We start from the raw sequence: 12,841 nt of genomic DNA, 5'->3' as shown, positions 1-12,841 counted from the left end.
TGCTCTGACTGACAGAAGTATCATTAGACATGCTGTCATGCAGAGAGAATGACATGAAGAGCAAGAGAGAGAGAGAAACGGGAAAGATGAGGCCACTGATAGAGAGAGGGAGAGACAGAGAGAGTCAACTGAGAGAAAATCAATAGAGAGAGAGAGAGAGAGAGACAAAGGGGCAGGTGTAGACAGATAGAATGAGAGAGCCAACAGAGAGAGAGACCAAGAGAGAGTGAGAGTATACATGTAAATAAAGAAAGAGAGAGAGAAACAAAGAAGGTTGAAAGAGACGATGGGGGATAGACCCAGTGACGCATGCAAATAGGAAGGGGAGGGGGGTCTATGGGGGAAGATGAAGGTGAGAAAGATGGAAGGAGTGTGTGCACCATGTTGTCAGAGCCAAAACAAGTCAGTGAGCAGAATAACCTCAGATACCCTTTAGAGAGAGAGAGAGAGAGAAAGTATCGTATCTTATAAGACCTTAGATAAGTGCTTGACCCTCTTTACTGTTTCTTTAATATACAGAATTGGCTTGGAGAAGGTTTAGTTATGAGCACTAAATAAAAACACCTTTGTAAAATACAGTTGTATCTTAAAGTTTGGGTGCAGTGGTGGAATTACATCAGGGGACTCAAATTCAAATTCCCTAAAGACCCCTAGCCAGGTGGTTTTCTCCTAGGGGGGGGTTGGTTAAAGATTAGGACAACATATTTTTGCAGTGTCCTGTATTTTGTAATTTAAGTGCAACTTAGTTAATGTTTCACTGCATACTTTGTTAGTCCCCTGACTCCAGCAGCACTACTGTGTCTGATCCACTCATACCAGCACAACATACACTAACACACCACCTGCAGTTAGTTAGTGTTACTGCAGTGCTGAGAATGATCCACCACCCAAACAGTACCTGCTCTGTGGGGGACCATGAGGGTCCTGATCACTGAGGAACAGGGTAAAAGAGGGCTAATAAAGTATCAGAGAAACAGATGGACTACAGTCTGTAACTGTAGAACTACAAAGTGCAGCTATACAGTAAGTGGAGCTGATAAAATGAGAGTAGAGACATTAGAGGCTAAAATAAGAAGTTGGTTTTGTAGACGTCTGTGATGTAGCCTAAGTGATTGTGCAGCTGCAACATCAAAATGAAGCTGTTTTAGTTTTGTTAGTGATTCATATATGAACTTATGTGACATCCCATTCTTAATCCATAGGGTTAAATATGATATCTTCCCACCCTTTGCAGCTATAACAGCTTCAACTCTTCTGGGAAGGCTTTCCACAAGGTTTAGGAGTATGTTTATGGGAATTTTTGACCATTCTTCCAGAATTGCATTTGTGAGGTCAGACACTGATGTTGGACGAGAAGGCCTGGCACACATTCTCCGCTCTAATTCATCCCAAAGGTGTTCTGTTGGGTTGAGGTCAGGACTCTGTGCAGGCCAGTCAAGTTCTTTCACACCAAACTTGCTCATACATGTCTTTATAAACCTTGCTTTGTGCACTGGTGTGCAGTCATGTTGGTACAGGAAGGGATCTCCAAACTGTTCCCACAAAGTTGGGAGCATGAAATTGTCCAAAATGTCTTGGTCTGCTGAAGCTTTAAGAGTTCCTTTCACTGGAACTAAGGGACCGAGCCCAACTCCTGAAAACAACTCCACACCATAATCCCCCCTCCACCAAACTTTACAATTGGCATAATGCAGTCAGACAAGTACCGTTCTCCTGACAACCGCCAAACCCAAACTATCACTTTGTGGCTGAGTTGCTGTCGTTCCCAATTGCTTCCACTTTGTTATAATACCATTGACAGTTGACTGTGGAATATTTAGTAGTGAGGAAATTTCACAACTGGACTTGTACAGGTGGCATCCTATCACAGTACAATGCTGGAATTCACTGAGTTCCTGAAAGCGACCCATTCTTTCACTAATGTTTGTAAAAGCAGCCTGCAGGCCTAGGTTCTTGGTTTTATACACCTGTGGCCATGGAAGTGATTTGGAACACTTGAATTCAGTGATCTGGATGGGTGAGTGAATACTTTTGGCAATGTAGTGTATGTTTCTGAGGTGTGTATGACTTTATACTATAGCTACAGTTACACAAGTGAATGATTCAAACAAATAATTTCCGTTAAAAACAACTTTAAACGCTTTCTCCACTGAACCTCGTTTCCCAGCACGTGTTTTGATTTTTCTCTCTGCCAACTTTTCTTTTTTCAGTGTTTGGGTTCTGCCACTTTGATGTGCCGGACTTGATTTGATTACCCAGATTCAAAGTGATGTGTGGAGAGTCGTGGCCATACTTTAAAGTGCAGAGCCCATTACCCATCACCTCCCTGAGAGCCGCTTCCCTGAAAATCTCAGGAGAACATACCACCGACCAAAACCTCACTCACCCGTCCTTAATCTGCCACGCCCCCCCAACAGAAAATGAGGCCACTCCAGGCCTCATCTCAGGAAACCAGCCCCATCAGAGCATCAGTACTTGCCAACCTATCCAACATTCATATGGCACGAACCATCACTCAGACGTTCCTGCCATGGAGATGACATGATTGCTCTCCTTCTTCCTCACTCTCTACCTCTCTCCGGGGGAATGGGGCCGCATGTGTTAGCGTGCATGAATGAAAGCTGACACACTGAGTACATCAAGCGCATTTAGTGTATAAATATTATGAAGACTACTTAGTTAATTTGAGACGACATTAGTAGAGGCACGGCAGAGTGATCTGAGGCATTTCCAGGATCATAGGTATGCTGACCCAGCGTGAGGGAGTGTTTGTGTTGCGTGATGACACGGCTGAGGAGTTTCTTCTGATCTATTTATATTTTCGAGTGAACCTTTGCCACGCAAAGGAGTCTGGCTGCAGCGTCTTTGTTGCCACGGGTGTGTGTTTGTGTCTGAAGGAAGGAATGTTCAAGCCACAAAGGAATGTGCTGTTAAACTGTCATTCTAGCTGATGGCCTCGTCACCAGCCCACCACTGTTTCAGCTCCATCAGTACTGCCTGTCTCCAAATCCACACAACACATCACGCACTGCCTTACTCAGAAGGCAGATGACTAAAGTAGAAAACAAGTCAAAATATACGCTGCTGACAAATCACTTCTTACATTTTTTATTATTTTACATACAGTCAAGACATTTTGGGGTGCAAGAAAAGAGCAACACGACCAAGAATTAAATAAAACTCTAGGGCTGAAACAATTACACATTATCATTAATATCAACAATAAAAGACGATTGACAGATATTTTCATTTACATTTTCAAAGTGTCCAGCCTAGTATGAGTTAACGACTTAAGGGCTGTAATGTGCTTACAGTACACTCTCAGAAATAAAGGTACTAAACTGTCGCTGGGGCAGTTACCCTCTTGTCACTGGGGTGGTCTGTAAGGTACACAGTTGAACCTTAAAACCACTGTTATACCTTTGAGGGAACATGTACATTGGTTGGATCTTGATAAACAAGAAATGTACCTGCACAGAAGCTTTATTTGTAAGTGTATTGTGTCTGTGTAAGCAGATAGTGAAAGAAAAAGAACAGCTAAAAACTAAGATTTTTAAAATAATGTATCATAATTTTTGTCTTTTTTTTTATTTCTACATCATTTGAACATGGCAGCTGTTCTTTACATTGCATAAAACTTTCATGATGATTGGACCAATAGAAATGCTCTAAAAGTCACCTGGAATAAAACCACTTTACATTAACTTACATTAAAAGTTTGAAATGTTTTTGCCTTCTGCTGTAAAGTTGCTGTTTCAGAGGTAAACATTTGTTCCCACAAAGTCAGCGACATGAAATTGTCCAAAATCTCTTGGTGCTGAAGCATTAAGAGTTCCTTTCACTGGAACTAAGGGTCTGAGTGCAACTGCTGAAAAAACAACCCCACACCATAATCCCCCCTCCTCCAAACTTTAGACTTGGCACAATGCAGTCAGACAAGTACCGTTCTCCTGGCAACCGCCAAACCAAGAGTCATCTATTGGATTGACAGACGGAGAGGCGTGATTCGTCATTCCAGAGAACACGTCTCCACTGCTGTAGAGTCCAGTGGCAGCAATTTACACCACTGCATTCCATGCTTTGCATTGCGCTTGGTGATGTAAGGCTTGGATAACTGCAGTACTTCAAGAGTTTAAATGATTATATTAATTAAAATGAACTTCTAGAAATTATTAGTCCTCTTCTGAAGGCCTAAATGGTCCCCCACTAATCTTTATTATATCTCCATTCTTCACACTCCATGTATCATTTTGGGCACATAAACTAACTACAAGACTTGCATATTTGAATCATATTATACTTTTATAATATGTTAGGTTTTATGTTATCATAAAATCATAAAAACATAAAATCATTATGTTTATGTTTTATGTTATCATAATCTTTTGAATAGTGATTCCAAACCTCTAACCTACAATATATGTGCCAAGAACACTGCTGAGACCAAAGAACTGAGAGACAACCATGGGGAACAAAGCTCTGATGGCTGGATTTATGATGTTATTTAGCTAGAGCATGAATTCAGAGTGAGATCTGGCTACTCCCATTGAGAGAGGGAGACACAAACATCTGGAAGGGCTGTTTACGTTTTGTCTGATGCCTGCCATGCGTCTGACTGACTCCTAGTCTGGGACATGATGGATAAAAACAAAAAGATCTATGGGATTAGAGTGGTGGGGTGGTTAGGGTGTGAAAGTAAACCCCAGGGAGAGTGGACTGATGAAAGAGCAGTATAGAGTTTGACCCACTTTACCATGGATTTGCCACATTTCCAGAAAGCTCACACAAACACACACACACACACGCTTGCTTCAAAATGGTTCACATCTGTACTCGGTCACTATACCCTACTTAACATTTACTATCTAGTGAAACACTTTGGAATTAATTAGAGATTTTTTATTGAGAATTGGCACAAAACTTCAAAAAGGCCATTTTTGACTTTGCACAGACCAAGATGTAGCGGCATATAAACACCATTTAATTATGTTTTTGAATATAAAATGCTATTTACTTTTAATGTACATTAGATTTTGTTAACCAATGTACATTTTTCCACTGAATGACATTGAGGTTATTACGAAGTGACATCATAAGTGCACAGAAATACCCCAAACAAACTTGCAAGCTTTGTCAAGTGTCATAGTTGACACTTTGGCAGTAGTAAAGTATATTAGGAGAAGCTGGTGGTGTTGTACACCGATCAGGCATAACATTATGACCACCTCCTGTTTTGCTGCATTTGGGCCAGGACGGTTTGCCATCATGTCGTCTGTCAGACATCTCTGTGTGAACTGAAACTCAAGAGAACGTAGGTCATGCAGAAAGACAATGACCCTGAGCACGCAAGTTGTTAAGAATAAAGTTACGTTTTATTGGAATGACCAAGTCAAAAGTCCTGCCTGAATGGGTTAACATTCCACCATGCCGATGTGCAGGACTAATCTACTGGAAACTTTTGTTTATTTATATATATATATATATATATATATATAATAAAAAATATTCACTTACCCATCCAAATCATTGAATTCATGTGTTCCTTCCAGTCACACTGCACCAAGTCCTGTTGTGAAATTTCCTCACTACTAAATATTCCACAGTCAACTGTCAGTGGTAAAAACAAAGTGGAAACGTTTGGGAACGACAGCAACTCAGCCACAAAGTGGTCGACCATGTAAACTAACAGAGCGGGTTCAGCGGATGCTGAGGCGCATAGTGCGCAGAGGTCGCCAACTTTCTGCAGAATCAATCGCTATAGACCTCCAAACTTCATGTGGCCTTCAGATTAGCTCAAGAACAGCGTAGAGAGCTTCATGGAATGGGTTTCCATGGCCGAGCTGCTGCATCCAAGCCTTACATCACCAAGCACAATGCAAAGCATGGAATGCAGTGGTGTAAAGCGCCGCCACTGGACTCTACAGCAGTGGAGACGTGTTCTCTGGAGTGACGAATCACACTTCTCCATTTGGCAATCCGATGGACGAGTCTGGGTTTGGCGGTTGTCAGGAGAACAGTACTTGTCTGACTGCACTGTGCCAAGTGTAAAGTTTGGTGCACAAAGCAAGGTCCATAAAGACGTGGATGAGCGAGTTTGGTGTGGAAGAACTTGACTGGCCTGCACAGAGTCCTGACCTCAACCTGGTAGAACACCTTTGGGATGAATTAGAGCTGAGACCGCGAGCCAGGCCTTCTCGTCCATCAATGTTCTAACCTCACAAATGCACTTCAGGAAGAACGGTCAAAAATTCCCATAAACTCACTCCTACACCTTGTGGAAAGCCTTCCCAGAAGAATTGAAGCTGTTTTGGCTGCAAAGGTTGGGCCGACATCATATTAAACTCTATGGATTAAGAATGGGATGTCGCTCAATTTCAAATGCGTGTGAAGGGAGACGAGTGTCTGTGTGTGTGTGTGTGTGTGTGTGTGTGTGTGTGTGTGCGTGCGTGCATGCGTGCGTGCGTGTGTGTGTGTGTGTGTGTGCGTTCGTGTGTGTTTATATTGATTGTTAAAACAGGCACCGTTTGTGATAATTTCATATAAGAATTTATTAGATATATTATGACTTCATATAGTTTTAAATCATCATTTGAAAGTACTATGTAGAGATTCAAATCAGCCCAAGAGTCAGAAAATGTGCCTTTTATTGAATTTTATTACTTATGAATTATTATAATTTATTATGAAAGAAACATTGCATAATCACCTAAATTCATACCATTGAATTTTCACCTTCAGATCAGTTCACTAATGCATTTTATATCCCTAGTAATTCTTAATGTATATTAGTAGTCAAATCGGTCATGTGGTCTATTTGCTGCAGTCCTCATTCAGTTGGATTGACTGTGTATTTTGCTCCATGCTCTGTTATTGACAGCACTTGTGCTTGTCGGCCGCATTTTGAGGATTATCCTCCACATTGTCTCCCACGAGACGATTTATGCTAGTGCTAACATTAGCTTTGGGTTTAAAAACAAGAAGAAAAACATTTGGCTGCAGATGGGATTCAGTGGAGTCTCTCTTTATCCCCCATAAGATCAAACGGTGCAAAGTATTCATGCATGCAAATGTGACGTATCTGAGGAGCTCCTCAGATGGGTCTTTGAAGTCTTTGTGTGTATGTGTGTTCAGGGCTCCCTTTGGGCCCAGTGATATTAATATCCCTCAGTGCTCTGACCTGCAATATTAAAGAGGAGATTGACAGGGCTTTGAAAAGGCCCATGTCGTAGCATGCTAATGCCTTTGAAAGCGCACAAGCTCTCCAAATCAAAGGCAAGGACAAGACATTTCATCAAATTTCGAGGACGTTCGCATCTCATCATTTGCTGGAGCCATTACCTTATGCATTTAAAAACAGCTGGTAAGCTAGCTACCTTCCTGTTAATGTGTTTGGTGTTGTAAAACCATCTGTTTTCTCAGGGAGGTGCTGGAGCGCACTCATAAAGAGGAATTGCAGAAGCTGGAGAACACCTTCAGGAGGAGACTGGAGGTCACCGAGGAGCAGAGGTCAAAGGTAGGGCGTGTGACTACCACAGATGACCCTACAGTAACATAAAAGCATGGCTTCTGTCATACCGTCTTGCTTTCTTAGCAAATAAATGTTGCTTCTACCACACTGAGAAAACCTGGCTTCTTCCAAACTGACAAAAGACCTACATTAATAACGAAGTATGGGTTCTACCACACTGACAAATGCCCTACATTAACAGTTCCATGCCAATGGAGTACCCATGTAAGCAAAGAGGCATGGCTTCTAGCACATTAATAGAAGCTTACCTTAGCATGGCTAACATGGCTTCTAACAAACTGATAGAAACCCTATGCTACACCACCACTACTACCACAATGAGAAAAGTCCTTCAATAGAGAAGAAGCAAACTGATAGAAACCCTATGCTACACATGAACAAAAACATCGCTTCTACCCAGAGGTGGACGAAGTACACAAATCATGTACTTGAGTTAAAGTAGAGATACCCAAGGTAAAATAATACTCCAGTAAAAGTAGAAGTTCCTTACTCTAGACCTCAACTTGAGTAAAAGTACAAAAGTATTTGCCTTCAAATGTACTAAAGTATCGAAAGTAAAAGTACTAAAAGAGTAATTATGGCTCTGATGTCCTGTTATCATTTTTATAACCAGACTGGCTTCATGAACTCATTTTAGGTGAAAGTCCTCCAGCGTCTCTCTTGGTAAACCAGTCTTTTAATAGAACGTCATTAATTAGTGACGCTGACGTCTATTAAAATGATCATAAGCACAAAACACTGAAGGCAAACAGTTTCCATCAGGGAGAACCGAGTGGCTCTGAAATCACTTTTTACACACAAGCCAAGTTTCAGTTTAAGATTACTTTGTAAATTAGTTACAAGTTGAATAAAAACTTGCTTTAAACTCAGGATCACAAATAAGTTTTCCTTTACTGTATTGATCTGTAGGCCTCTGTTCATAAATATAAACTAACCAAAACTAATTTACTATAAAATTAATTCAGAAATTCACGACTGCATATGTGGACATGTTTCTATATTGTGGTCTATTTACACAAAGTTAGGTTAGTTCATTATTTAGGTCGACGTATGTGCTCCCAAATTTTATGCTGCTGCACTGACGTTGAACCGTGTGCTTGCACTGGGTCGGTATGACCAACAGGTCAATCTCAGAACAAAGTGACCACTGTGCCCTGATTGGTGCTCTTGCTTTGCACTTCTTTCGTTTCAACATGTTACGTTGTTATACACACAGAAACCAAAAAGAACAGATTTCTCAAAATGTAGTGGAGGAAAAAGTGAGATATTTGACGTTGAAATGTAGTGGAGTGAAAGGAAAAAGTTGCCCAAAATGGAAAAACTTCAGTACAGATACACAGAAAAAACTACTTATGTACAGTAACGAATTACATTTACTTAGTTACTGTCCACCACTGCTTCTACCACACTGATACAATCCCTCATTAGCAAAAAGCACCTTCTGCTGCAGTATTGGAAGCTCTACATTAGCAGTAATGCATAGTGTCTGTTTAACTGATAGAAGTCCTAAGCTAACAAAGAATCTGAGCTTCTACTACACTGATAGAAGCACTGTGTTAGCAAGAAAGCATGACTTCTACCACACTGATAAAAGTCTTACATAACACCGAAGCATAACTTCTGCTATACTAATAAAAGCTGTATGTCAGCAGAGGAGCACTGTGTCTACCACACTGACTACCACACTACCACACTACCACACTGCCCTACATTAGCAAAAAATCTGGTTTTCTACCATAATAATAAAGGCACCATGGTATAAACAAAGCCTAGGCTTTAGCATGCTGGCAGAAGCCCCAGATTATCCTTCCATCCATTTTCTAAGCCGCTTCTCCATCAGGGTCGCAGGGGGGTGCTGGAGCCTATCCCAGCAGTCTTCGGCCGGAAGGCAGGATACACCCTGGACAGGTCGCCAGTCCATCGCAGGGCAGACAGACAGACACAGACAGTCACTCACACACTCACACCCAGGGGCGACAGCGCTACCCACCACGCCACCGTGCCGCCCAGCCCCAGATTAGCAATGAAGCATAGTTTGTACTACACTGGCAGCCCTACGTTAGCATTGCTATGTCAGTTTTACAAGTTTAAAATTAGCAAATACAAGTTTTACATTAGCAAGGAAATGTGCTAATCTCCATTAATCTCTGTTAGAGGCTCTACATTAGCTTTTAGTAGTTTTTACTACGCTGTTAGAATCACCTTGTTAGCAAAGAAACATGACTTGTACTACATTAATAGAAGCACTATGTTAGCATAGAAGCATGAAAAAACTCCCCCACACACACTTTCTCTGTGTTTGCAACGAAACTTGACTTTTACCACACTGGTCTGCAAGTTGTCCTCAATGCATTGGGGTCATCTTGCCCTCGTAGCTCATGGGTAATTTCAGTAGCTTTGCAGGGCAGGATGACCCAGATAGCTCAGGCACTGGAACCTATTTGAGATTATGCTAATTTAAGGTTAGCCAAGAAAAGGGCAAACCGATATCCCGCCATTTCAGATGCGTTTGATGTTGCACGTACACACACACTTTATTAGGAACACCTAATAGCCTCAGGTACTGCTCTGTGCAGCAGCAGATGAGCTGTCGCCTCGGACTTTACATCTACAACGTGGACTGACAAAGTAGGAGTGTCTAATAGAGTGGACAGTGAGTGGACGATGTTTAAAAACTCCAGCAGCACTGCTGTGTTTGATCCACTCGTGCCAGCACCACACACACTAACACATCACCACCACGTTAGTGTCACCGCAGTGCTGAGAATGATCCACCACCCAAATAGTACCTGCTCTGTGAGGGTCCATGGGGGTCCTGACCACTGAAGAACAGGGTAAAAGGGGGCTAACAAAGTATCAGAGAAACAGATGGACTACAGTCTGTAACTGTAGAACCACAAAGTGCTCCTATACAGTAAGTGGAGCTGATAAAATGGACAATGAGTGTGGAAACAAGGAGGTGGTCCGACTGTTATGTCCGATCGGTGTAAATGTCTTGAATGTGATGGAAGTCTTTTCTTTTATACAACTGGCCAGCAGTGCTGGTGTAGTCCTTTTAGAAAACCTTCATTTGAATAACAGATGGAATGCTGTGGAGACCAGCTAATCCAGCCAATCCCACAGCACGGTGCACGCGAGCGGACTCACACCCCTCTGCTGTTCAAAGTTTCATTTTATTTGTTTTATTTTTATAATTTGTATTTTCTTTCGGGGTTGTTGAGGTCTGCCCTCGGCACGGCAGCTGCTTTAAAAGGAATGCCTTTTGATTTAGCCCAACAATCCCATGGCTTCCTGTAGCTGACACGGACATTCGCTCAGAGCCAAGAGACACACACACATAAACACAGACAGCACAAAATATCTTGTTCACTCCCGCACACACAAACGTACGCACTAACAGCATCTTGCTAATAGAACAGTTCTTAGGGAAAAGCCTCATACATATTTGCTTTTTCCTTCCAATACATAAATGCACAGTAATTTTCTCTCTCACTCACTTGCAGACAATGTCTTTCCATCACACGGTTGGTGATTCACTCTTGGGCACACTAAATCACAACGTGGTGGCCTTGGTCACAGCTGACAAAGAATGGATTGCGTGCCACCAGTCCACTCTTTGTTGTTTGCAGTTGTTTTAACTGTTTGTTTTTTTCCGTATTTCTGATCTTTCAGTTCCCGCTTTAGGCGAACACTCCATTTCTGAAGAGCACAGTTACAGCTTTGAGACATTTCAAAGGCTGTATACGTATTAAATTGACTGTATTCCTCACTCTATACATTGCAAAAGTTTCATTCTGTCAGAAGAAAACTTTGCATCTCCAAAATGGGGAAAAAACCTACTCTCCTTTTAATGTAAGTCAATGGAACAAGACTTTTTTTCCAAAGCAATGTTGAGCCATTTCTTTTGGTCCATTTATCATAAAATTTACACACAATATAAAGGCCCTCAGGCAGTTTCAGATCATGTCGGAAACTGAAAGTGTTTTTGGTGAAGATATTGTTCCAAAAGCAGCGATATGTAAAACCAAGCTGTCTGTTTTACATTACATACATACATTGACCTTGTTAGCTTGCTTTTAGCTCCGCCCATTGTCACTGATGTTGTAAGGAGTGTTTCAGTCTGGACTGTTCTTTGAATGAGGTGCAATACAGCACAGCCAATCAGAACAGAGACTATTTGCATAACGCTGTTGTCAGAAGAAAACGTTGTATCTCCATTTTTGTCATTTTCCAGTTTTTAACATAATTTGAAAATACTTGTTGTCCTTTACATTGTCTGTAAATTTCATGATGATTGGACCAAAAGAAACGACTCAAAATGACTTCATTAAAAGTAAAGTATGTTTTTTCCTTCTCCTGAGAAGTTACCCTTTTGGAGATACGAAGGTTTTCTTCCAACGATAGTGATATATCAGCTTTATAGGCACAGTAACAAAAAGAGCAGGTTGGAAACGTTTGAGTAAAAAAGCTTAGTAGGTTTTAAAGGCTAATATGACAAGCATCGTCAAGGATTCAGTATCCGTATGAGAACCGAAAAAAAGCAGGATGCTGCCACCTTAATTGGTTTAAATAAGCGGCTTAAATGTCCATGCTATAAACTTTGATGGTGAATGGCAAGCAGTGTTTTAGTTAATCCTTTGAACACTAGACTGCAGTCTAAATAACCACAGCCCTAATAAATTCTCTCATGTGTTTGTGTGTATGTGTGTAGTTAGAGGCCTGGGTGCAGCGGGAGAAGGTTGAGAGCGAGAGGCTTGTTGAGCAGAGAGAGAGAGAGTGGAGGAGAGATGCCGCTCTACAGCTTGACACTGAAAGACAGAACAGCCAACAGCTGATTAATAAATACCAGACTGAATACCATCAGCTACAGCAGCAGGTAAGACACACACACACACACACACACATACACACACAAGGGGTGGGGCAGAGAAATCAGAACATCATAGTATCACGATATTTTGCATAGCAATATTTGCTGAGTGTCGATAGTTTTATTTTATAAATTTGAAGTAACATTTTTTTTGACAGTGTTTGCCTGACACACTCCCGTGTCTTACTGGATCATTTTGATTATCATCCTCACTGTCTGTGAAACTTCATGGCCTCTTTGAATGGTGCAGAGATTTAGCCCCCGATTGCCGTGTAGACGACCCTGCCTGTGATTCTCCTTCAACAACACAGACAGACAGTTTCCTCCGAGTCTGTCTGGCTCTTTATTCTATACAAACACAGTTTCCTGCTCAGCCGTTTCTTATACTAATAACAGGCTGGTGCTGATGTGCAGGAGAGACAGGGAGACTGAGTGCTTCTTTA

At 41.5% G+C, this 12,841-nt stretch overlaps 1 protein-coding gene across 3 annotated transcripts in view; it reads left to right on the top strand.

Annotated features, from left to right (window-relative positions):
* Window positions 1–12,841, top strand: part of lekr1 (leucine, glutamate and lysine rich 1) — a 162,160-nt gene that overhangs the window by 133,358 nt on the left and 15,961 nt on the right. For all 3 annotated transcript variants that reach the window (XM_037539874.1, XM_037539875.1, XM_037539873.1), the window contains exons 10-11: window positions 7,420–7,513; window positions 12,240–12,404. In XM_037539874.1, the coding sequence (XP_037395771.1) occupies window positions 7,420–7,513; window positions 12,240–12,404 (259 nt within the window). The remainder of the gene's footprint in view (window positions 1–7,419; window positions 7,514–12,239; window positions 12,405–12,841) is intronic.

The sequence above is a fragment of the Pygocentrus nattereri genome, chromosome 7 (assembly GCF_015220715.1).
Source record: "Pygocentrus nattereri isolate fPygNat1 chromosome 7, fPygNat1.pri, whole genome shotgun sequence".
NCBI lineage: Eukaryota > Metazoa > Chordata > Actinopteri > Characiformes > Serrasalmidae > Pygocentrus > Pygocentrus nattereri.
The sequence above is the reverse complement of the archived record's forward strand: the minus strand, read 5'-3'. Positions and strand labels throughout refer to the sequence as shown.